We start from the raw sequence: 26869 nt of genomic DNA, 5'->3' as shown, positions 1-26869 counted from the left end.
CAAATACACTTCACTTAGGTAAAGGTATATCTGCAGGGGCAACAGTTCTCTTCTTACAAAATTGTTTTCAAATCTTCCTGCATTTCTATTGTGCGGCTTTATTCTCAACTTTTTTTCATTTGATCATCACTGGCTTTTATTTTTTGTGCTACAAATAAAAAAAGACCGAAAACTTTTGAAAAAAAAAAGTTTATACAGCACTGATGGGTTGCCACTGATAGGCATTACGGATGGGCACCGGTTGGCATCACGTGGGTACAGGTGGGCACTGGTTGGCATTACTGGCAGGGCACTGGTGGGCATCACCGATGAGTCTGCACCGATAATTAATTAATCAGAGCAGACCCCCCCCCCCCCCCAGGAGAGCTGCTGATACACCCTGTCCAGAGAATGGAGGAAAGACGATAAATGGCACTTATGGTTGCCATGTGATCAGCTGTGATTGGACACAGCTTATAGTGTGCTAAAGAGCCTACGTCATAGGCTCTTTACCTAGATTGGAGACCGACACACCGCACGCCCCAGTGAGCGCACACAATGGCATGTCCTGCTGGACATCATATGATAACCAGTCAGGATAACTGATCCTTGCTGCGGCTGCCATTTTGCAATAGGCCGGGCGGGAAGTGGTTACTCTAACGAGAACTGTTTGCTCAACATCGATAGAGCCTAGCAGCCAAGGAAAGAGGATTGAAATGCACGTGTGAACAATGACAACTCTACTATAGTGGCGGTGCTAGATGCTGCTGAGTGAGCATGTGGACTGTATGTCTGTCACATTCAAAATGATTGCATGAGTAGAGCAAAGAATCGACCTCAAATTTTGCGTAAAGCATGAACATTCCCCTGCGGAAATGATTCAAACGATTCAAAAGGCTTTCGGGGATAACGCAATAAGTGCTGCACAAATAAAAGTGTGGCACAAACACTTCAAAGATGGTCGAGAATCTGTTGAAAGTGATCCATATTCTGTAAAGCCTGCAACAAGCATAATGTTGAATGTTTATGGGCTGAAATCAGCTCATAATCAGAAGATTGGTGACTGACAATGTGAGAACTAGAAGCTGATCTGGGGTTTTCAAAAACTGCATCCAAGATTTTAATACAGGATCTTGGCATGAAACGTGCTGTGCCTATATTTCTTGCATCCTCTTGAAACATGTCATGTCTTCTGCAATAAATGTCTTTATTTTTCTTATTACATGGCTGGATACTTTCCGAACAGACCTTGTATATAGAACTACTCATTTGAATCCTCATCTCAGAGAGGCTTACAATGTACCTACCAAAGTCCTGCAGATAATTGTGCTCTGGCTCGAGTCTGATCAGAAATCAAATGAAGGAAACCACCACCTATCATTTATCCATTTTCAATTTTCTATGCAGCAGGCCTTAAAACAGTAAATAGGATAGGGATTCTGTGGTAAAGGAACCCATAAGTTCGCATAGAGAAGCTTACAGGCCAAAGTACCCACTAAAGTCCTATTGACGAATGCACTTAGAAATCAAGTGAATGAAAAACAGTCATTATTATTTACCCATTTAAAATTTTCTGTGCAGCAGGCCTTAAACAGTGAATAGGATAAGGATTCTGTGGGGAAGGAACTCATTGGTTCACATTTCTTATAATTTCTTCCCCCAAATTATTTTCCAGGACAGCTATGTGAGAGATGTTTGGTTCCACCTAAAACAGGAAACACATACAGACACTTTAAAAAAAACCCTCCCTCACCCCTGACCCTTCAGTTGTTTTTGCTTCCTACCAACAGGAACACAACAAAACTCTTTGTGTTTTTCATTTAACCAGATCACCAGTGGGTCAGCGTTCATCTGATGTGCACTTTCCAATCTCTTTTCTTCAGGTTACCATTTGTTACCAGGTCATTGATCCCCTACAGTTATAGGGTAGACTCATGTCTTCTCTAACATGCTTACCTTCTCCCTCTGACATGGTAGCCCCATCTGTAAGCAGGGGCTGTGCTTGAACATACTTTCATTGATCTCTTTGGTATCCAGCAAGTATAGAGGGCAGAGCGAAGGACCAGTGTCACTTTTCGTAGGATGGGTAAATGCTCTTCCGCAGGCGCCAACAGGAAACTCACTGCACAAAAAAATAGCATGTAGCCAGCCCACATCCCAGAAAATGTTTACCCGTAACAGGTGCGCTGAGGACCTCCGCACGTAAGGCAGCTACAGTGGTAAGTCATTGTATCTTGCCATTTTATTTTTCTGATCGCTGTGTGGGGAATATTGTGTTCAGATGGTTGGAAGGTGTATTTTTGTACTGCCGTTACACAGTGACCCTTGTTAATTCTGCTCACATGTCAGACAACTCATCTTCAGTATCGACAGCACCAGACCAATCACCCTAAAAGAGATGTGGCAATTGCAACATTGGGTCATCCTTCTCTTGCCTCAAATCTTTTTGAGAGACTGTATTCAAGAGGTTAATGGGGGCTGAATTTTCTTCAGTAATGAAGGTCTTTATTGATACCATGGAGGAACAAAATATTTTTTACTTTTACATCCTTCTGGTCAGTCCTAGTGGATTACTTACCTTACGCTTCTAAATTCAAACCATTAGGCTCCCAGCCCTTCCCCCAATTTAGTTTAGTTTTGCAGACAGATCTAAGTGTAGAGGAAAGGGATAAGAGAGAATCACCTGGGGACAGTTCTGTGAAAGAGAGAAAAACAGTGGAGCCTATCCAGGAAGAAGATAGGCCCACCATGTGCAAAAAGTGAAGGTACGTTTATGTACCATCTATGCCACAGAACAGACTGCAGATCGCCCTCCTGCGATATTGTTTCAGGATCGCATGTATAGGAGGTTACAGGAACGAAAATTTTGAGTCTTCCCCATTAATTTCTTAAAGGATTTAATCTTTAATGAGTAAAAGACCCTGAGAAAAAGATTGTTATATTGAAAACTGTAAATAACAATTTCCCTTTGTTACAGAAGAGGAAGCAAAACAGGTCTTAGTAAAATATTAAAATATTAAGTAAGTTAAATAAGTAAAATATATTTCTTAGAGTAAAGTACAGGCTTCTTTAAATTAATAGGACTGGGATATACAGTACCTTGAAAAAGTATTCATACCCCTTGAACTTTTGCCCAATTTGTCATGTTACAACCAAAAACGTAAACGCATTTTATCATGATTTTATGTGATAGACCAACACAAAGTGGCACATAATTGTGAAGTGGAAGGAAAAATGATAAATGTTTTTCACATTTTTTTACAAATCAATATCTAAAAAGTGTGGCGTGCATTTGTTTTCAGTGTCCCTGAGTCAATACTTTGTAGAACCACCTTTCGCTGCACTTATAGTCGCAAGTCTTTTTGGGAATGTCTCTACCAGCTTTGCACATTTAGAGAGTGACATTTTGCCCATTGTTCTTTGCAAAATAGCTCAAGCTCTGTCAGATTGGATGGAGAGCATCTGTGAACAGAAATTGTCAAGTCTTGCCACAGATTCTCAATTGGATTTAGGTCTGGACTTTGACTGGACCATTCTAACACATGAATATGCTTTGATCTAAACAAGTTCCATTGAAGCTCTGGCTGTTTAGGGTCGTTGACCTGCTGGAAGATGAACCTCCACCCCAGTCTCAAGTCTTTTGCAGACTCTAACAGGGTTTCTTCTAAGATTGCCCTGAATTTTGCTCGATCCGTCTTCCCATCAAATCTGACCAGTTTCCGTTTCCCTGTCCCTGCTGAAGAAAAGCATCCCCACAACACGGTATTTCATGGTGGGGATGGTGTTTTGCTTTCAGGCCAAAAAGTAAAATTTTTGTCTTATCCGACTAGAGCCCCTTCTTACACGTTTGCTGTGTCCCCCACATGCCTTCTCGCAAACTGAAAACGGGACTTCTTATGGCTCTCTTTCAACAATGGCTTCCTTCTTGCCACTCTTGCATGAAGGCCAGATTTTTAGAGTGCACGACTAATAGATGTCCTGTGGACAGATTCTCCCACCTGAGCTGTGGCTCTCTGCAGCTCCTCCAGAGTTACCATGGACCTCGTGGCTGCTCCTCTGATTATTGCTCTCCTTACCCAGCCTGTCAGTTTAGAGGTTTGTAGTTGTGCTATACTCTTTCCATTTTTGGATGATGGATTGAACAGTGCTCCATGAGATGTTCAAAGCTTGGGATGTTTTTTTTAATAACCTAACCCTGCTCTAAACTTCTCCACAACTTTATCCCTGTTGGGTGTGCTCCTTGGGCTTCATGATGCTGTTTAATCACTAAGGTTCTCCAACAAGCCTCTGAGGACCTCATAGAACAGCTGTGTTTATACTGAGATTAAATGACTAACAGGTCGACTCTATTTACTAATTAAATGACTTCTGAAGGCAATTGATTCCACTAGATTTTAGTTAGGGGTATCAGAGTAAAGGGGGCTGAATACAAATTGTAATGGAAATTTGTAGGTTCTGTATACAATTGTATTGTATTTTATATGTATTGCACAATGCCCTCACTGTGCACACGGCACTAATAATGTTTTCAGTACATGTTTTGCATTCTTTAGAGTCCTGATTAGAATTAGCCTGCCTATGTAACGCCCCTTATTACCATAAATGTACAATTGTAATATTAATGTGATACCTACGTAATCATGTGTATAAAAACCACTAAATGCATCATAATAAAGGAGAACAGTTATTTGGAAAAATGCTGAGCGTATATCTTTTGTGTCTGTTCCCTACTGCAGTAGTTATTAATTTGGAACCACTAATCAATATGAGGATAGGAGTTGCCTATCTATAAAATATCTCTTTCAGGTGGCGAGCTTGGCCGAGGAGGGGTTTCCAGGTGACCCTGAGTATCCGAAACGAGGAGCTTGAGACGAACCCGGAATTTCTCATAATCAGCCAGCTGAGGTAAGGCTTTTGCTTACATTTGAGTTATCAGACTTCCTTGATCAGTAAGGCATTTTCAGGACAAAAGGGTACCTATTTTACTCCCCTTAGACAAACTGTATTGATTGGTGTTTATATGTTATGTTGTCGCTTTCTACTGTTCATCGGAGTGTTATAGAGAAGAAAGGGAAGAATAGTGCTGTTCAAAGGTTTATGTAGTACATCTGCTGGATAAAGTAGTTTGAGGCAAGAGGGTATAGACACACGTAGAGAAGACTGGCCAGTCATTATGGGCATTAAATTAAGGGAATGAAGGGTAAGAGACCCTCAAAAATGCCCAGCGCAAGAGGAGCGATATATATGAACCGAAGCTGCGGTTCCACCTATACTGAGCCTCTAGATTAATGGTTAAAGTGGACAGGGATCCACAAAGGGTAACTGGGACAAAGCATCATGCAGAGTATACAGCTAGAGAAACAGCTATCTATGTGAGCAGATGGATCAAAGAGCTGGAAGAAGAAGCGGTGGCCCGGCAAGAAGAACCGAAGAGGGGGACAAGACCCCCCGAAGGCGGAAGAAGAGGGTGGCGATGAAGAAGAAAGCCGTGTTGGTTTTGCGCTGCCCCTATATTAACCACTTCAGCCCCGGACCAATTGTCAGCCTAAGGACCAGAGGTCTTTCTACAATTTCGCACTGCACTGCTTTAACCGATAATTGCGCGGTCATGCAATGTTGTACCCAAACGAAATTTGCGTCCTTTTCTTCCCACAAATAGAGCTTTCTTTTGATGGTATTTGATTGCCTCTGCGATTTAAATTTTTTGCGATATAAATGCAAAAAGACAGAAAATTTCGAGAAAAAAATATATTTTCTAATTTTTGTTATAAGAAAAATTGAATAAAAACTCAATTTTAGTCATACATTTAGGGCAAAATTTATTCAGCCACATGTCTTTAGTAAAAAAAATGTCAATAAGCGTATATTTATTGGTTTGCGCAAAAGTTATAGCATCTACAAACTAGAGTACATTTTCTGGAATTTACACAGCTTTTAACTAAATGATATATTGCTCACACATGTCATAGTTATATGTGGAATTGCACCCCAAAATATATTCTGCTGCTTCTCCTGAGTACGGGTATACCACATATGTGGGACTTTTTGGGAGTCTAGCCACGTACGGCACCCCGAAAACCAATCACTGCCTTCAGGATTTCTAAGGGTGCAAATTTTTGATTTCACTCCTCACTACCTATCACAGTTTCGAAGGCCATAAACAGCCAAAATAACACAACCCCCCCCCCCCCCAAATGAACCCATTTTGGAAAGTAGACACCCCAAGAAAATTGCTGAGGGGCATGTTGAGCCCATTGAATATTTTTTTTTGTCCCAAGTGATTGAATAATGACACAAAAAAAAAAAGTTTACAAAAAGTTGTCACTAAATGATATATTGCTCACACATGTCATAGTTATATGTGGAATTGCACCCCAAAATATATTCTGCTACTTCTCCTGAGTACGGGGATACCACATATGTGGGACTTTTTGAGAGTCTAGCTGCCTGCGGCACCCCAAAAACCAATCACTGCCTTCAGGATTTCTAAGGGCCGGTTCACACAGGGGGCGATGCGAGGCGACACCGACTTGCCTCGCCGCGACCTGCCGCGACCTCAGCGGCGATTTGCAAATGACTTCTGTATAGAAGTCAATGCAAGTCGCCCCGAGGTCGCCCAAAAGTAGTACAGGAACCTTTTTTCTGAGTCGGAGCGACTCGAGTCGCTCCTCTCAGAACGGTTCCATTGTACAGAACGGGGGCGACTTGTCAGATCGCGGCGAGGCAAGTCGTGTCTCCTCGCATCGCCCCCAGTGTGAACCGGCCCTAAGGGTGCAAATTTTTGATTTCACTCCTCACTACCTATCACAGTTTCGAAGGCCATAAAATGCCATAATAGCACAAAACCCCCCCCCCAAATGACCCAATTTTGGAAAGTAGACACCCCAAGCTATTTACTGAGAGGCATGTTGAGTCCATGAAATATTTTATATTTTGCCACAAGTTGCAGGAATTTTAAATTTTTTATTTTTTTTGCACAAAGTTGTCACTAAATGATATATTGCTCACACATGCTAAGGGCATAAGTGAAATTTAACCCCAAAATAAATTCTGCTGCTTCTCCCGAGTACGGGGATACCACATATGGGGGACTTTTTGGGAGCCTAGCCACGTACGGGACCCCGAAAACCAAGCACTGCCTTCCGGATTTAAATATAAAAAGCTACCAAAAAAAACTGTTAGCGATCGCAAGTATCAGGCCTGACTCTGCGAACGCTGCAGTTATGTGTTTAGTGTTTTGTAAGTGACAGTGATCGATTGATACTGCACTTGGGTGGGCTGGGCGGAGGGGCAAAACGCAGGTGCTAGCAGGTATCTGGGCTGATCCCGCTAACAATGTGTTTTTTTGGAACCCTAAACTGCTGGGGACGCTAGTATAGATCTGATCAGTCAGATATTGATCTGTTCAGATTCGATACCACTACGGGAGGTTTATGCTTTGCGCGTGGGTGTTAGCGATACTGGCACTAACCTAGCGATGCCTGGGGCGATGCAGACCCTGACCCTAAAACCTAATTGATATCACCCGCCGGGTGATCAGGGGGTTAAACCTTTATTGGGTAATAAATGGTGGGTGCCCTGATGCTATAAAAGGCAAACTAACCAGTCACCCGTAACACTTATACGGTGATCACTGGTGAAAGGGTTAACTAGGGGCAATCAGGGGGTTAAAACCATTATTGGGTAGTATATGGGGGTACCTAGCGCTATAAAAACCTGGCGGTGAACCTAAAAAAATAACTAGCTACCTAGTGACACTAATGAAGCGATCAGAAAAACGATCGCTTAGTGATACTGGCAAAAGGGGGTGAAAGGGTTAACTAGGGGCAATCAGGGGGTTAAAACCCTTATTGGGTAGTATATCGGGGTACCTAGCGCTTTATAAACCTGGCGGTGAACCTAAAAAAAATAACTAGCTACCTAACGGCACCAGTGACACTAATGCAGCAATCAGAAAAACGATCGCTTAGTGATACTGGCAAAAGGGGGTGAAAGGGTTAACTCTAGGGGCAATCAGAGGGTTAAACCTTTATTGGGGGGTGGTAGGGGGCTACCCTGGACCTAACACTAACTGCCCTGACAGTTTTTACTGTCACAACAATAAATGATCACTGCAATCAGTGACACTGTGACTGGGGGGGGGGATTTGTGTGCCTACATGTCAGTGTAGTGTTGGTGCACACTTACTTTCACTCTTCTCCTTGTAGTCCGGTCAAAAAGACCGCCCCGAGGAGAATGACATCACTTCCACCCTGCCTGTGTTTACTATACACAGCGGGGGAAGCTTCTCATTCGCCAGGAGCGATCGAGAGGGGGCCATCCCCTCATCCCGGATTGCTCCTGCAGCGAAACGGACCGCCGCATCCAGCGGGAGGGGGTCCGATCGGACCACCCACCCGCTGGAAGGCGAGCGCGTACATGTATGTGCTTGTGCCTGTCGGTGCCATTGCACCGACGTATATTGCCATGCGGCGGTCCTTAAGTGGTTAAATAACCCTCCGAGGGTGATAAGTATAATGCCTAGTTACACAGATCAATAGTGTAATATAAATATATATATATATATATATATATATATATATATATATATATATATATATATATATATATAAATGTCTACTAAATAATATCAAAAAGTGCAAAGTGCTACATTAAATAAAATAAAATAAACACATCACAGAGGTGATAGAATCCAAATAAATGAAAATCAAGTGAACAAAGGTAAGTAACTAAAAACAGTCTCTTAAAAAATTACTATTTTGATAAAGTGCAGAGAAAATGCAGAAAAAAAAAAAAAAAAAGTAAACGCACTACAGAGTCAATTGAAAACCTCCACGAAACACAACTGCTTCAATTGAGTGCAAAGCCAAAAAACAGTGAATTGATCATAAAGTGCCAAATGTCTCTTATAAATGTGCAAATAAGTAAACACTCTCCAGAGGTGATATAAGTGAACCACCCTAATAATAAACAAATGATATACAAGAAAATAAGAAAGAGTATACCTAGACCAAAAAGAGGGTACCCTCTCCTGATCACATGGAAATAAACTTTAGAATTAAACAAAAAATATATATAGTAGTAAACGCACTACAGAGCCGGCTGTAACATACGTTATATCAGAATGAATCCGGCCTCTATAGATTAAATATTCATATTGAAATCCATCAAAAATAAAAAAATAAAAAGATATAAATATTCAAGTCCATAAATAAACAATGGTCTCCTTTAAGTGCAAGTGCTTTGTGCAAATACAACTTAGGTGTGGATCTCCCAGTGCTTAATCCCGCTGTGATCACACTTTAGTGGGCAGTGGCCCCTTACCTATAGCAAGGAGGGATTCGCATAGAGGTATATAGATTTCTTTATATGTCTTCTCTCCTGGTAAATTCGGTCACCTTCTCCTTTAAATTTTATTCTTATTGCTCCAGAGGACCCAATAGATTAATAGAGAGGGAATACCATAATGTAGTATTTCACAAATAGCATTTATTAAAAATTTTCATACACAGGGTACTCACACATTAATAGATAGAAAAAAGGCTTTTTCTAGTAATCAGCAGAAAGTGCATCCACAGTCAGCGTCCTTCCTGTCCCTACGCGTGACATCACACCACGTGACTTCCTCAGGGGATGCCTGGTACGGCTCGGGGGGGGGGGGGGGGAGGGGGGCTCTGGCTCGTCCTCACCCCCTTTCCTGACCGGCCGGGCTGCGTGCTCGGATAGGGGTCTGGTATGGATTTTGGGGGGAACCCCACGCCGTTTTTTTTCAGCAGAGGGGATTCCCCTTAAAATCCCTACCGGACCTAAGGGCCTGGTATGCCTCCCAAGGGGGAACCCATGCCGTTTTTTTTTATTATTATTTGGCGTGGAGTTCTCCCTTAGGATTCATACCAAACACAGTGCCTGGTATTGGCGGGAATACAATTCGGATCCCCGCACCAGTGTGAACCCGGCCAGCGATGCTTGTCGCTTATCGGGAAAGGAAAATAAACATTTTTCCTTTCCCGATGCGAGCCAGCTCAGCGCTGGCTCCCACGACGGGCTCGTAGTGTGTCAATCTCGCCGATAGAAGTGGCCAAATTGACACAATATCGCGGTCACCTACTGTATGTATTTTTTTTGTATGGGCATGTTTTCTGGATGTCCAGTGGCAAATACTACTGAAAAGGCCACAGTAAAAAGTGTTATCAGGAGTAGATTGTAAGTACAGAGAGTAACAGAGGAAATCATTTTTATAGGAGAGTCCTTATTAGAAGTTTTATTTTTTACACCCCATACTAAAATGTAGCGGACAAAGTATGTATGTTTTCTTATATTTTATCAAGCCCCTAATGGGATGTTGGACTCCCTATGGGATTTGGTTTGGGAGTGTGTTATTCACTTGCTTATATTTTGTCTCAGCAGCTGAAGTCCTCCATTTGGATCTCACAGAAAAATGTTGCTGATTTTTTTAAGGTTTTTGACAAACTCATTTATGTGTTTTCTCCCCAATTCCAGATCCTAAAAGTTTGGAAGGATCTAAAACTAAAGCCAGGTGGCTTGTGGATTGTTAAGAGACATTTATATATAAGGAAATGTTTGGAGACTCAATACAGCGTCTATTTCATGTACAGTTTTGCAAAACTTGAAGGAAAAGTTTTGATTTGTTTCCTTCTTGCGATAACAGTCTAGGGTACTTTATGAGTCAATTACTTTAATTGTAAGGGATAGATATTATATATATATATTTGACTTGATATCAGTCTCTACCATCTACAGCATCAATCAGATTTGCAGAGGGCGAGACACGGCTGAAAGTCTGTGCTTTTGCCTATCCTGAACGGTGTGCGGTATGCAAATGTGCTGACAAAACATGCTGACAGGAGAAGAAAGCTGAGTGACCAGTGGAAAAGCTCATTAGTCTGCTGCTTCTCATTCGCTGTCCATTTGGCAGACTGAGGGCGGAAAGTGATCATGTCATTCTTTCGACAGTCTATTACAGAAAAAGTGGCGACATACACCTGGCTGTGCCGTGGAAACGTGGCTGTGCTATAGGACAGAGCTGTCTAAATCTTAGGACTCAAGAGACAGAGAGAAATACAAATATTTCAGCAGGTGAAACAGTTCCCTTATGTGTATTGCAATCTGTGTATTTAGCAGTTTGCCTGGAAGTTCAACCTGTATCTGAGCTACTCAGTATATTTTTGGGATGGGGAAATCCTGCATTCATCTGGAGCAAACCCATACAAGCCAAGGATGCCATAAAAGTTTGTGCAGAAAATGTCCCAAGTGGGTACTGGAGCCAGGAACCGAGTGTCACAGTGTTGGAACTGAAGATTGATGGAGAAGGATATCCAAGTCACAGAATGGCCTAATTTATTGCTGTATGGGCATCAAGTCACCTCCCTGCAGAATGGAGTTTAAACACCTTTTTCATTTACTTCAATGCAAAATTCAGAGCCTAAAAGACTTGGGTGACATGCATTTCTTGTAGCTACTGCTAGTATTTATAGAGCACTACCATTTCAAGAAGGTTGGAAAGCTGAAAATAGAGAGCCAGTGCAATACATACCAAGCACAAGGAAGTAACAACTTCCTATGGGTAAAATATACAGCATATGCTTTCAATTTAAAGTAAGATGTGGACAGTTTTAAACTGAAAAAATAGAGCTGATAAAAGCAGACCAAGTGTTTTAGAAATATCCAACATAGCCACTGCATGAAAACTAGTAAAAATGAAATCCAGAATAAATAGGACCAGCTGTAAGAGTGCTCTAAAGGAGGTATGCAAAAAAAAAAAAAAGTTGGTCTATCTGGCCAGGGCATTTCAGTGTAATAAGATGAGGTGGCACCCATCTCATAGAAACTGTTCTAAAACAGCAAGCGCCCACCCCCCCCATCACACTCAGAGGTGGGTTGATTTTGTTCCATTTGCCAAACATTCATCTGGTAAAAAAAAAACTGGTTTATACCATGCTACCTGTTTAACCACTTACCTACTGGGGACTTCCCCCCTAAAATTTTATTCACACAGATTTCTTTTGGCGGTATTTAATCACCATTGAGTTTTTTTTTTTTCTACAAAATACTGAATTTTGAAAAAAATGTATAGTTTGCTACAAAATTTTACAAACAGGTAATTTTGCTCCATCACTGATGTGCGCTGATGAGGCTGCACTGATGAGCACTGATTGGTGGCACTGATGGGGTTGCACATTGAAGGCCACTGGTAGGCATCCCTGATAGTTGACAATGATTGTCAGTACAGTTATAATCAGTGCCCTGATTATCAATGTAGATGTCCCTTAAACACAAGCCAGTTATCGGCTCTCTTCTCCTCTCCTCACCCTGTCAGTGCGAGGAAAGAAAAGCCAATAACTGGCTTGTGTTTAGCAAAGTTAGCCCGAACTGTAACCGTCTTTGGGCTATATGCTTACATTTGGCAATTTGTTTTATTGTATGTTGACTGAAAATATCTTTTCTGACTCTGCAAACAAATCCCTTTGTAAAAAGGAAATAACTGGTTTGTGTCATGTACAAATACCATGCAAATTACAGAAACAACACAAACAACTGAGCTTCTAAAAAAGGAGTATTCTTTGCAAACCATCGTTATGAAGAAAAGCTATATATGTGATTGATTGGCTTTAGGTGCAGAGGTAGATATTGGAGTTTTTGTTTAGTTCCAGTGGCATCAAATGCAATCAAAGACCCACTACAGCAGGCATCACTATATGGCAGACCTTCGTCCGGATCTGGACCAAGTAACAGTCCTATCCAGACCGTAGCCTCGCCAAATAGATTCTGGAGTGTCCTGCCGCTGCAATCCTCAATGAAAAGCACATAATGGGAAGCATTGGCAGGGCTGGATAGAGGGTGAGACTTTTCAAGTTAACCTCCCTGGCGGTATGATTAGTTCTGATTTTAGGTGCTGAAAGCGGTACAATTATTTTGCATGGAAATTTGGCGTTTTATATTGTAGGCCTGCAATTCTTAGGAATAACTCTTTTAAATCTGTTCAAACCAGAGTCTAATAGACATCACGGGGTATGATAAAATTTATAATATAATAAATAACGATAATAAATAATAAAAATTATTCAATAATGTAATCAAATCCAAAAACACAGAAATTTGCTCATTTGCAGAATTGTTGCTGTCATTAAATTTAGTGTTTGATGACGAATTTCCCCACAAATCACTATCGCTCAATTCTGCAAGTTATTATAATTTATTATCGCTGTTTTCTAGTTGGTCTAAAATCACTTTTGGCATAAAGGGACAGTTTTTGGTTGCTATGGACAATCTCCAAATTCCAGGTAGAAAAAAACAGTATTTACAATATAAAAGTGCATGCAGGGCACTGGACAGACCACTAGGGACAAAGGGTGTGTGTAATTTTTTTAATACAGTACTGCAATCTGTAAGATCACAGTACTGTATGTGTATTGTGTGTTTTTACTTTTTTGAATTTGGCACCGATCTCGGCTCCAGTGCGTCGTAACGTCGCAGGGAACGGAACTCGGCGGCACTCGGGCACTGTGAATCGAGAGGAGGACAGCACGCACACACAGCGTGGAGGACATCGCTGGATCCAGGGGACAAGGTACATAACCTCTCCCTGTATCCTCCCTGTATCCAGCGAGGCGACCCAGAGTCTGCCTCGGGGTTACCGCTCGTGGTACTGAAATCCCAGCCCAAGCCAGACTCGGGATCACCGCTAGGGAGGTTAAGAAGCAGGTGATTGGTTGCTAATCGGTCCAGACAACATTTACCAGCCTTTAACATGAAAAGTCCTACTCTATTCCCAGACCTACCGCACATTCCATATGAAAGAAGGACTGTGCTGAAAGGGGCGGGGTCTGTAATATGAAGGAAGGGCTGTGATGTGGAGGGGGGGGGGGACTTTGATGTAAAGAGGGGTCTGTAGTGTAAAGGGGGGACTACGATATATGTGGGTGGTAATATCAAGGGAGGCCTGATGCAAGGATGGGGGAGGGGGGACTATGATTTTGGTGGTGTAATGATGGGGGGGCTGTGATGTGAAGGGGGGGGGGGGGGGCTGAGGGCACTGGTTTAACCTGGCGGTATGATTATTTCAGATTTTAGGTGCTGAAAGCAGTACCATTATTTTGCATGGAAACTTTGCGTTTTATATTGTAGGCCTGTAATTCTTAAATCCGTCCAAACAAGAGTCTAATAGACATCCCGGGTATGATAAAATTTGAAATATGAAATGATAAATTAATATTATATATATATATATATATATATATATATATATATATATATATATATATATATAATAAAATAAATAACTATAAAAAATAACAAATAATAATATAATAATAATAAAAATATTCAATAATGTAATCAAATCAAAAACACTGAAATATGCAGAGTTGCAGAATTGTCACTTCCATTACTTTTAGTGTTTGATGACGAATTTCCCCACAAATTACTATCGCTCAATTCTGCGAGTGATTCTAAATTATTATCGCTGTTTTCTAGCTGGTCTATAACCACTTTTGATGTAAACTGACATTTTTTGGTTGCTATGGAATATATCCAGTTTCCTGGCATAAAGAACAGTATTTATAATATAAAACTGCATGCAGGATACTGGACAAACCACTAGGGACAAAGGGGATGTGTAATTATTTGATACAGTACTGTAATCTGTAAGATTACAGTAAACTGTATCTATACTGTGTTTTTTACTTTTTGAATTTGGCGCCGAACTCCGTCCCCGTGGGTCACAATGCTCATGGGGAACGGAGCTCTGCGCTGTCACAGATCGAGCAAGACACGGCGGCTCGCTGATCACAGCTGGTAGACATCACTGGATCCAGGGGAAAAGGTAAGTAAACCCCCTACATGGATCCTGCGATGCGATCCCGAGTCTGGCTCGGGAATACCGCTTATGGTAAATAAATCTAACCCTGAACCAGACTCGGGAATACTGCCAGGGAGGTTAAAGGAGGGATTGTGATGGGAAGCCTGTAATGTAAAGGGGATGTGATATGAAGGGGGTCTAGGAAGGATGTAAAGGGGGAAATGTATATGAAAGGGGTGGGGGGGGGGCCCCGAGGGCATTGATGAGAGGGGGGAGATCTGTGATGTAAAGAGTGGACTGGGTTGTGAAGAGGGGCCTGAGGACACTGATGTAAGGGCTCATTAACACTTGTGCAGAGATCTATGTTTTTCGGCACAAAAAAAAACCAAAAAAAAAAAACCACAGGTCTGTGCAAGGGCACACTGAAAATAATATTTTTCTATATGCCCTGTTCATAACGCAACAGTTTGGCATGAAAAAATGCATACCGTGTGTATACTCACCATTTTCTGCAACTGACTGGAGCACACCTGAAGGCTCTATATCAGGGATACTCAAACTACTGTCCTCCAGCTGTTGCTGAACTACGCATCCCATGAGGCATTGTAAAACTCTGACATTAACAGACATGACTAGGCATGATGGGAATTGTAGTTACTGAACAACTGGAGGGGCGTAGTTTGAAGACCCCTGCTCTACATAGTCTGTTTCTATGCACCGCAACTGAGCTGCAGTCCACAAAAATTAAGAATCTGAGTCTTCGCACAAATATGAGACTCAGACCTCCGCTGGAAAAATATTCTACTGACCGGACCACCGTGAAATTTAATTTAGCACCCCTGCACTATAGATTTGGAGTCTGTACATAGGGAATAATGTAGGACAGGGAACATACAGTGGCTTTATAAATAGGGGGATATTTACAAAGCTACTGTATGTTCCCTTTGGAATTTTGGACAAGTGTGGGAGATTTTGCTGTCCTACATCATTCCCTATGTACAGACTCCAAATCTGTAGTGGAGGGGTGCTAAATTAAATTTCACAGGAGGTACGGTCAGTAGAATGTTCTTCCAGCTGACATGTGATCTTATAGTCAGGACTAAAAATATAATATACATTTTTTTTCATTATATATATATATATATATATATATATATATATATATATATATATATATATATATATATATACATACACACACACACATATATATATATATATATATATGCACACACACATATACATATATACACTGTATATGTACTCCTCACCCGGTTGCCGCCACACACTTCCGACCATCTGAAACATCAGAACACAGAACATGGTTCCAGTAATCCATGTCCTTAGTTGAGTGCACACATACTTAGTGTCATATCCAGAGGTTGTCTTTGGGAAATAGATGTATGAGTGCTGCCAGCATTTCTGCAGAGGTTGAAGGGGTGGGGGGTCAGTCTGTCAGTGCTCAGACCATACACCGCACACTGCATCATATTGGTCTGCATGGCTGTCAGCCCAGAAGGAAGCCTCTTCTAAATATGATGCACAAGAAAGCCCTTAAACAGTTTGCTGAAGATAAGCAGACTAAGGACATGGATTACTGGAACCATGTCCTGTGGTCTGATAAGACAAAGATACCGTATATACTCGAGTATAGGCCGACCCGAATATAAGCCGAGGCCCCCAATTTACCCCCAAAAAAACTGGCAAACTTATTGACTCGTGTATAAGCCGAGGGTGAGACATGCCTGTCCATCCCTGTGTGTGTGTCCGTCCATCCCTGTGTGTCCGTCCATCCCTGTGTGTCCGTCCATCCCTGTGTGTCCGTCCATCCATCCCTGTGTGTGTGTGTGTCCATCCATCCATCCATCCCTGTGTGTGTGTGTCTCCATCCATCCATCCATCCCTGTGTGTGTGTGTCTCCATCCATCCATCCCTGTGTGTGTGTGTCTCCATCCATCCATCCATCCATCCCTGTGTGTGTCTCCATCCGTGTGTGTGTGTGTGTGTGTGTGTGTGTGTGTGTGTGTGTGTGTGTGTGTGTGTGTGTGTGTGTGTGTGTGTGTGTGTGTGTGTGTGTGTGTGTGTGTGTGTGTCCAGCCTACCTTTGTCCCGAGCCTCCGTCCCGTGCCTTGCCTCCTTGCCTCCGTCCCGTGCCTTGCCTCCTTGCCTCCGTCCCGTGCCGTGCCTTGCCTCCTTGCATCCGTCCCGTGTCGTGCCTTGCCTTGCCCCCGTCCCGTCCCGTGCCCTCTTCGTCGGCGGCCATTGTAAAGTTCAAAAGCTGCGCCGCCGCCTTCGCCTGTGATAGGCGGAACACTGAATTTCCCAGCAGCCTGTGTTCCGCCTATCACAGACGTCGTATCATCCTCGTCCGTAGTACGAGGATGATACGACGTCCGTGATAGGCGGAACACAGGCTGCTGGGAAATTCAGTGTTCCGCCTATCACAGGCGAAGGCGGAGCCGGAGGCGCGGCTTTTGAATAGAATGGCCGCTGTCTGTCTGCTCGACACGCTGATCGAGCGGGCAGACAGCGATGACTCGAGTATAAGCCGAGGGGGGCACTTTCAGCCTCAAAAAAGAGGCTGAAAATCTCGGCTTATACTCGAGTATATACGGTAAACTTATTTGGTTCAGATGGTGAGAAGTGCGTGGCGGCACCCAGGTGAGGAATACAAAGTCAAGTTTGTCTTGCTTTCAGTCAAGCATGGTGGTGGGAGTATCATGGTCTGGGGCTGCATGAGTGCTGTCAGCACTGGGGAGCTACAGTTCATTGAGGGAACCATGAAAGCCAACATGTACTATGACATACTGAAGCAGAGCATGATCCCCTCCCTTCAGAGACTGGGGCACAGGGCAGTGATCCACCATGATAACTACCCCAAACACACCTCCAAGACGACCACTGCCTTGCTAAAGAGGCAGAGGGTAAAGGTGATGGACTGGCCAAGCATGTTTCCAGATTTAAACCCTATTGAGCATCCTCAAATGGAAGGTAAAAGAGCGCAAGGTCTTTAACATCCACCAACTCCATGGATGTCATCATGGAGGAGTGGAAGAGGACTCCAGTGGCAAGCTGTGGAGCTCTGGTGAACTCCATGCTTATGCTTTTATTTCTGGGTGTACTCACTTATCCAGTAATTCATGTCTTCATGCTTGTCTTCAGAAAACTGTTTGCAGGCTTTCTTGTGCATCATCATTAAAAGAGGATTCCTTCTGGGATGCAGAACAATTTGTTGCAGTGTGCGGCGTATGGTCTGAGCACTGACAGGCTGACACCCCACCCCTTCAACCTCTGAAGCAATGCTGGCAGCACTCATACATCTATTTCCCAAAGACAACCTCTGGATATGACGTTGAGCACATGCACTCAACTTCTTTGATCAACCATGGCGAGGCCTGTTCTGAGTGGAACCTGTCCTGTTAAACCGCTGTATGGTTTTGGCCACCATGCTGCAGCTCAGTTTTAGGGTCTTGGCAAACTTATAGCCTAGGCCATCTTTATGTAGAGCAACATTTCTTTTTTTCAGATCCTTGGAGAGTTCGTTGACATGAGGTGCCATGTTGAACTTCCAGTGACCAGTATGAGAGAATGAGAGCGATAACACCAAATTAAACACACCTGCTCCCCATTCACACCTTGTAACACTAATGAGTCACATGCCACTGGGGAGGGAAAATGGCTGATTGGGCCCAATGTGGATATTTTCACTTAGGGGTGTACTCACATATGTTGCCAGTGGTTAATGGCTGTGTGTTGAGTTATTTTGAGGGGACAGAAAATCCACACTGTTATACAAGCTTTACACTCACTACTTTCAATTGTAGCAAAGTGTCATTTCTTCAGTGTTGTCACATGAAAAGATAATAAAATATTTACAAAAATGTGAGGGGTGTACTCACTTTTGTGAGATACTGTATAACATACATACATACATACATACACACATATATAGTTGTGTGAAAAAGTATTTGCCCCCTTTCTATTTTTTTTGCATATTTGTAACACTTAAATGACTCATCAAACTGAATGAGATCATCAAACACATTTTATTATTACACAAAGATAGCCCGAGTAAATACAAAATGCAGTTTTTAAATTATGGTTTCATTTATTCAGGCAAAAAAAAATGTCCAAACCTGCCTGGATTTGTGAAAAAGTAATTGTCCCCTAAACCTAAGATTGTGCCACCCTTGGCGGCAATAACTTCAATCAAGCATTTGCGATAACTTCCAATGAACACAGACCTTACCTGAGGCAAGTGAGGCCTGCGGTTCTTTAGATGTTGAAGAGGGGTCTTTTATGACCTCCTGGATGAGTCCTCCTCATGCTTGGAGTAATGTTTGTGGGCCGTCCACTCCTGGGAAGGTTCACCACTGTTCCAAGTTATCTCCATTTGTGGATAATGGCTCTCCTCCATGGTTCACTGGAGTTCGAAAGCCTTAGAAATGGCTTTAAAATCCTTCCTAGACCAATACACGTAAAATTACTTTGTTCTAATCTCTTCTTGATTTTTTTTTAGATTGTGGCATGATGTGTGGCTTTTTGTGATCTGAACTTCACTTTGTCAGACAGCCTGGCAGCAATCAGGTCTGGGTGTGGCAAGGGAAATTTAACTCAGCTTTCCAAAAAATTGTGGTTAATCACAGTTTATTCAAGAGTCAGCATGGGAGGGGACAATTACTTTTTCACATAGGGGGAGGCAGGTTTGAACAGCTTTTTTTCCCGTTAATAAATGAAATCATTTAAAAACTGCATCTTGGATTTACTTGGGTTATCTTTGTGTAATATTCAAATTTGAATAATTTAAGTGTGAATATGCAAAAAAAAAAAAAAGGGGGCTAATATTTTTTCACACAACTGTGATAGATATATTATATACACAAACACACATAATAAATATATATATATATATATATATATTTATTAGTTTTTATTTTTTTGGCAGGTTAATGTGAAATGTCACACCTCTTAAAAATAAAAAAAATAAAAGGCCATCCAAATAAGGGATGACTGAAATCCCCTTCAACTTCAGGGGTTCCAGGGCCTCCGCCATAATTTTTGTAAAGATTCTGGGGGAGGACGAGAGTCCAAATAGCAGAGCCCTGAATTGGAGGTGCCATACTGAACTCCCCAGATCCAACGCCAGGAGTAAAATCTGTTGGGAAGCCTGGTGTATCAGCACATGAAGATAAGCATCTCTTAAATCCAAGGATGCCATGAAACAGCCTGGGGTCAACAACTTTGTGATGGAAAAAATGGTATTCACCCTGAAATGTTTGTACCGTATTGATCTGTCCAGAATTTTCAAGTACAAAATCAAACGGTACTTCCCTGAGGGCTTCCTTACCAGAAAAATATGGGAATAGAAGCCCCTGCCTTTCTGACTTTCTGGGACCTGGACCTGCCCCTGCCGTATCCTCTATCTCACCTGTCACCACTCGGGACCAAAGGCAAGACACAAAAAAATGCCCACCCTCCTAGCTGCCACAGACCCAGGTACCCCGTTGTGCTGCCACAGTCCGCTCTCCCCTGTGCCAGCCACGAGGTGTTCTGTGTCAGTTTCGCACCGTTCCAGACTGAACCAGTTGCCCAGCGCTAGAGTAAAACAAAACTGAGGCTACTAGAAAATGGCTGCCGGCTGCCTCAGCAAAAAACGTCAGGGCGTTGGGAAAATGGCCACCATACTTCAAGAAAATGGCCGCGGTTAAGAAACTGGCTGCGGCTACAAGAAAATGGCTGCAGCCAAAGAAAAATGGCCACGGTTCCCGCGGCGGCCAGTCCCACATGGCAACACACACATACCCAAAAAGAGGCCTAAAAACAGGGAAAGACGAGCGGCCAACTCACCGCCCAGTGCAGCCCCCTGCCAGGACTCAGAGACCCCCCAGAGGAACCCCGGCCAGGTATGTGCACCACACCACCTATGCCCAGTCATACAGAGGCCCCTTAGCATGGGGAGGAGGGAAATGGACAGGGAGAGGGAGAGACCCCCTAGTCGACCTCCCAGGGAATGCCCAGCTGCTCCATCCTGCCAAGACAGGTGGGACCATACTTACCCCTCCCGCAGGGACTTCTGGATGCGTTCCACGGACAGACCCATCACCCAAGCAGTACGGAGTGGCTGTCGGCAATGGCACACTGTGACATGGACAGCAGTAGCCTGGTCATATGTGTGCCCCGGAGCATATAGCTCGCCACCCACCCCTGGATCAGACGGGGCATGACGTGGCCAACCCAGCGCGTAGCTAGGGTCTGCTCACGCTCGATGGCCAGGCTGGGGAGACTACCAGGATCTATATTAGCCAGCCTGTCACCTGATTGTAGACCACAGGAATCAAAAAGCAGAAAAAATAAAAAATTCCAAGGACCAATGGTCCCCACCGGGAACCAGGTCCTTCTCCTACACTAGGCAGGATGAGTGAGAGGTTATAGTCAGTAGGACTGCCCGCTGGGCGGTACTGTGCAGGTTTGCTGTTTTTACATGTTCTGCCTAGTCCTCTCCTGAAGGTGGCGATATAACCCTAAGGTCAAGATTAAAGATGCTGTGCCCATCAATGAACGAAAGAGAAAGTTGAACACATTAAATATTACAGGATCCATGTTCTATATATTTACCAATCACCATTCTTACCGCATAGATTACTGTATACTAAATGTAAAAAAATTCAAGCAAGAACAAAAAACAACATCAACCATAAAGCAGCCTTTTATACAACTGGTGAGCCTATGTAAACAAAGGAGATGAGAAAATAGTATCCTTAAAATGACCTACCCCCATCACTTTCCCACGCTGCTCAGCATCTTCCCACATGGAGTAAACGATGAATCTGCACATGTACTTTCCCTCTCGCCCTTGCTGTTTCATTCGTACCATGCACATCCTATAAAAACAAATTACTTTCATTACAATGCACTTCAATACATTATTATTTTACCAGTTCATCCATTGATGACACATACATATTGAGAAAGGCTGATGTCAGACTTGCACTACCATGGAAAAGGATACAGTTCACCGTGTCTATGTACTTTATTCTACAGTTTACAGCAGAAATGTGGTAAAGATCTCAAATTCGATTTTGGAAGACTAAGTTCACCTTTCCAATCACATTTAAAAACAATATGAATCTTTTAAGAAAGGACCTTCTTTTTCTTTTTCGTATTGTCACATGAAAAGAAATAATAAAATATTTACAATGTGGAGGGGTGTACTCACTAATATATATATATATTATATACACACACACACACACACACACATACACACACACATATACACAGATTCTGTATGTATGTGTGCATACATGAGGGCAGGCTTTTGGCTGCCTGTGGAAACCAATGCTAGGCTAAGAATGTACACAGGCATTCCCAGCAACTGAAGCTGCTAGGAATGGGTGTGGAAGAGCCACCTTTTTTCCATTGGCATTATGTCACCTTATGTCAGTGGTAGCAAAAGGGTTAAAATGTGTCACCCCTTAGGGCTAATGTAGACTACAACTTGCTAAACTTAGGAGCTTTTGGCTTTTTTTTTTTTCAAAGCTCCTAAACTCAACTCCATAGAAGCCTGTGGGTCCATGCACACACAGGCTTTTACAAGCTGCTGCGGTTAGGGGAGGTTCAACTTCCCTCTCCTGAACGTGGAAGAATTGCATTCAGGTTAGGAACCTTTTGACTATGGGCCGTAAAACCGTGGCCAGCTGTCAACCTAGTCTGTGTGTACATAAGCTCTCATCTCTCTAGCTGCTTGTACTGTGACCTATTTTTCAGAGATCACAACATAAAATCTAAGGTCAGCTTTCAGTCGTTTTCAGCTTGGAAACACTGGCTGTTTATATTAGGAGGATTGGCAGACTGCTAAATTCTGGTCCAATATAAAATGAATAGAAATGAGCTGATTTTAGTTCTTCTGTTGTGAACTTTGAAGATGAACTTCTACACAATGTGTGCAGCTACATTTGCAAATGAAGGCTTATTTTAAAATGCTTTTACTGCTTGCTAATGTAAATGCTTTAGGGTGCATAACTTGGGCACAGGCTCACTTTAAGGTTAGCATGTCTTCAACTAATCTCCCACAAGTATGCAAAAACATACTTTTGTTCTGAAATGAGAGAGCATAAGCTGCCCAATTCAAGATCATACTTGCTATTTAATTTAACAGGTTCCAGGTTGTCCCCAGAGCAATAATAGAGGGAACATCGTCCAATAGAGACACTTGTTTTGGTGACAAGGAATTCACTTACCTTGGAGGGATTTTCTTTTAGGCTATGGGACAGGAAGTGGACAGGAAGTGAAAGGAAATCTCCTAAATGGAACACAGATGGCAAAAGAAAACATGGCCAGGGTAAAAGTCCTCCCTGACTATTCAAAACTAAAAAAACTTTTGCCTACTTTAAAACAAACATGAAGCAAATTTATCTGTTCACTCTTGCATATTTGGGTCTTATTTTGGCGTTTTAACCCAGGTGCCATGCAGGGCTGTGTTCTAGGTGCTGTGTACACCCCTATGCAGGCAGTCTTGTGGTCTACTGGGATGCAGTGGCTGCACGGATGTCATATTGCAAGCTGCGGCTTTGTCCATGCAGTCACTGCTTCCTACTTGACAGCTATGGGACTGCTGGCACGGAGATACATGCATTCCTAATGCTGGTAAATACAGCCCTGCATGGGGATGCACTTTACAGAGGAGGCTGGATGAGGCAGTGTGGCTTCCACATATATTTGCAAATGTGCGCAACGAAAACCGCTGTTTTTACTGTAGACTGCTAGGCAGTGTACTTTTTTTTTTTTTTTTTTTGCAGGCTAGCTGGTAAGTGTGCAGGGACATTTTCTTTGTGTTTGCTTAGTGCAATATCCTTCCATGTGCATCTTACTTCAAACGCTAATGCTCATTGCATTTAGCATGAGGACACATTGGATGCCTTCAGCTGCCATTGTGCTCTTGCTGGGCTTCAAATGTGCCCCTGCGCATTTAACCACTTACAGACCGGAACATTTGGCTGCTCGATGACCAGGTCATTTTTTGTGATACGACAAGGCGTCACTTTAACTGACAATTGCGCAGTCGTGCAACGTTGTACCCAAACAAAATTGTCAGTTTTTTCCCCCACAAATAGAGCTTTCTTTTGGTGGTATTTGATCACCTCTGCGATTTTATTTTGTGCTATAAACAAAAGAAGTGACAATTTTGAAAAGAAAAACAATATTTTTTACTTTTTGCTATAATAAATATCCCCAAAAATGTTTTTAACTTGTTGGCACCCGCCCACTGTCAAATGATAGTGGGGCGGTGCGTCTCTTGTTCTGGGATGCCGTCATATGACGGCTTCCCAGAAAGGCCGCTCTCGCGTGCAGCGATCGCGGCCGTGCCGTGTTGCTGGGACACAGCATGATTCCGATCTACATAAAGAACCGCGTCCGTGGCTCTTTAACCATGTGATCGGCTGTGTCCAATCACAGTCAGTCACATATAAACACTGAGATGCCGGTAATCAGCTCTTCTCGCCTCACACTGACAGTGTGTGGTGAGGAGAGCCGATCAGCAGTATCTCCTCACAGGGGGATATCTAGGGATGTAATCAGGGCACTGATCATCAGTGCCCTGATTACAAGAAAGAAATATAGTGTAACAATACAGTGCCCACCAGTGGCAGCAATCAGTGCTCACCACTGCCCGCAAGTGCCACAAATCAGTGCCCATTAGCCATGACAGTCAGTGTTGGCAATCAGTGCCACCTATCATTGCTGCCCATCACTGCCCATCAGTGTCACCCAGTGCCTCCCATCAACGCCAAGGTGCCCATCTATACTGCCTATCTGTGCCCACCAGTGCCGCCTATCCATGCCAGCCACTGCTGCCTATCAGTGCCCAACAGTGTCACCTAACTTTACTGACAGAAAAAAAAAAAGTAAAAAAACATTTTTGGTCTTTTTATTTGTAAAAAATAAAAAACCCAGCAGTGATTAAATACCACCAAAAGAAAGCTCTATTTGTGTGAAGAAAATTATAAATGTAAATGTATTTGGGTACAGTGTAGCATGGCCGCGCAATTGTCATTCAAAGTGCGACATCGCTGAAAGCTGAAAAATGGCCTGCGCAGGAAAGGGGTGTTAGTGCCTAGTAGGCACGTGGTTAAAAAACAAATTTCTTCCTCAGTTTAGGCCAATATATATTTTTCTTCCCGTGCCAAGTTCATGTCCATGATGGGTGGATTTCTACACGTTGTGGGTAGATTTAGAGGCACTTGGGGGCGGAATTACATGTCCAGTGCTGCAAAACAAAACAAAACTTTGTGATGGGCGGATGTCAACATTTCTTGTAGGCGGATTTATGGGCACTTTGAGGAGGAATTAGATGGCCAGTGCTGCAAAAAAAAAAAAAAAAAAAAAAAACTTTGTGATATTCTTCCCCAAAGTACCCATAAATCCACCCACAAGAAATGTAAAAATCTGCCCATCAGAAAGTTTTATTTTTTTGCAGCACTGGCCATCTAATTCTGCCCCAAAGTGCCCATAAATTCCGCCCATCACAAAGTTTTGCTTTGGAGCACTGGACATGTAATTCCGCCCCCAACATGTCCATAAATCCACCCAGAGTGTGTAGAAATCCACCCATCATGGACATGAACTCGCCACGGGAGAGCGGGGCACAATTTGACAGAAAAAAAAATTCTGTTGGCTATTGTGCGTCTGCACCGTTACAACAGCTGATGGTAAAATCAGCTGTTGTGATGTTATGTAGGGCCCATGCGCCCTTCAGCCTGGGCACTATTCAATGGAGGGGGGGGCATTTCTCCACAGAACACCTGTACGAACTGCAAATGCGCCGTAGTACCACAACAGCTGATATTACCATAAGCTGTTGTGTCGGCGAGACGGTGCCTGCACACATTAGTGGACTGAAGGCATTTTTCAGACAGATTGCGCCAAGGCACGTTCATGTAGGTGAGGGGCGGAAGCAAGGTCCATAAAGATATGGATGAGTGAGTTTGGGGTGGAGGAACTTGACTGGCCTGCACAAAGTCCTGACCTCAACCTGACAGAACACTTTTGGTATGAATTAGAGCAGAGACTACAAGCCAGGTCTTCTCGTCCAACATCAGTGCCTGACCTCACAATGGCGCTTCTGGAAGAATGGTCAAACATTCCCATAGACACACTCCTAAACCTTGTGGACAGCCTTCCCAGAAGAGTTGAAGCTGTTATACCTGCAAAGGGTGGGCCAACTAAATATGGAACCCTACGGACTAAGACTGGGAAGTCATTAAACGTCATGTGTGTGTAAAGACAGGTGTCCCAATACTTTTGATAATATAGTGTACTTGCAAATGTGTGCAACTAAAGCCTCTTTTGTTAACAAATTCTTAGACAGGGACAATTTATTCCTTTTGCATGCTTGCTGGTAAGCGTGCTGGGAAATTGTGTTTGTACTAGTATTCTAGCTTGACACAAATTTCGATGTAATTCATTCTACTAAAAAAAAAAAAAAAAAACCCTATGACAACATGAAGAAAATTGCTTTGTCATGAATTAATGAGCTTAAATCTTTAATAAGATTCTTAACTAAAGGAAAGAAATCAGACACAGACAGCCAACAAGCAATCTTTTGTATAATCACCAGTTTGTGCTCCTAAGTTTTATAAACAGTTGAGTTGTGGAATATTGTGGGACAAAGAGAGATCAGACCAATTTCGAGGCCGTGTGGTTTTCCAATAACGTCACTTTGCAAGGCCTCAACGTTGCAAGGATGGCGAATGTTTGAGGTATCATCCTGTACCAATCTATCAATTGGAACAGTGAGGTCATGTAATTCTATGTTTTTATTTGAAAATTGCATTTTTTTTTTCTTGCTGCACCTGCAAGCTGGCGTTTAAAAGACCTAGTTCTTCTCAGTCCATAAACTTCCCAAGTATAATCAGGGCTGCTCGCAAGCTCTCTAGCACATTAAAAGTCTGACTCATCATTGTCAAACCACAAAGGTAACATTGCATTCCTGTTTACAGCATTTTAATAAACGCACTTAGGCGACTAAACCTGCTCGAGGTTAGCAAGATTTTCCATAGGCCAAAGTAGCTA

The 26869-nt window shown here is 42.8% G+C and overlaps 1 protein-coding gene across 1 annotated transcript in view; it reads right to left on the bottom strand.

Annotated features, from left to right (window-relative positions):
* The window catches only part of UQCC1 (ubiquinol-cytochrome c reductase complex assembly factor 1), a 357706-nt gene that overhangs the window by 141072 nt on the left and 189765 nt on the right, over positions 1 to 26869 (bottom strand). Inside the window, exon 7 of the mRNA XM_077459564.1 lies at positions 21570 to 21678. Within this exon, the coding sequence (XP_077315690.1) occupies positions 21570 to 21678 (109 nt within the window). The remainder of the gene's footprint in view (positions 1 to 21569; positions 21679 to 26869) is intronic.

This window comes from Lithobates pipiens, unplaced genomic scaffold (genome assembly GCF_037356315.1).
Source record: "Lithobates pipiens isolate NorthernLeopardFrog02 unplaced genomic scaffold, aLitPip1_a1.2 Scaffold_28, whole genome shotgun sequence".
Classification (NCBI taxonomy): domain Eukaryota; kingdom Metazoa; phylum Chordata; class Amphibia; order Anura; family Ranidae; genus Lithobates; species Lithobates pipiens.
Note: the sequence above shows the minus strand (reverse complement) of the source record. Positions and strands in the feature narration are given on the sequence as shown.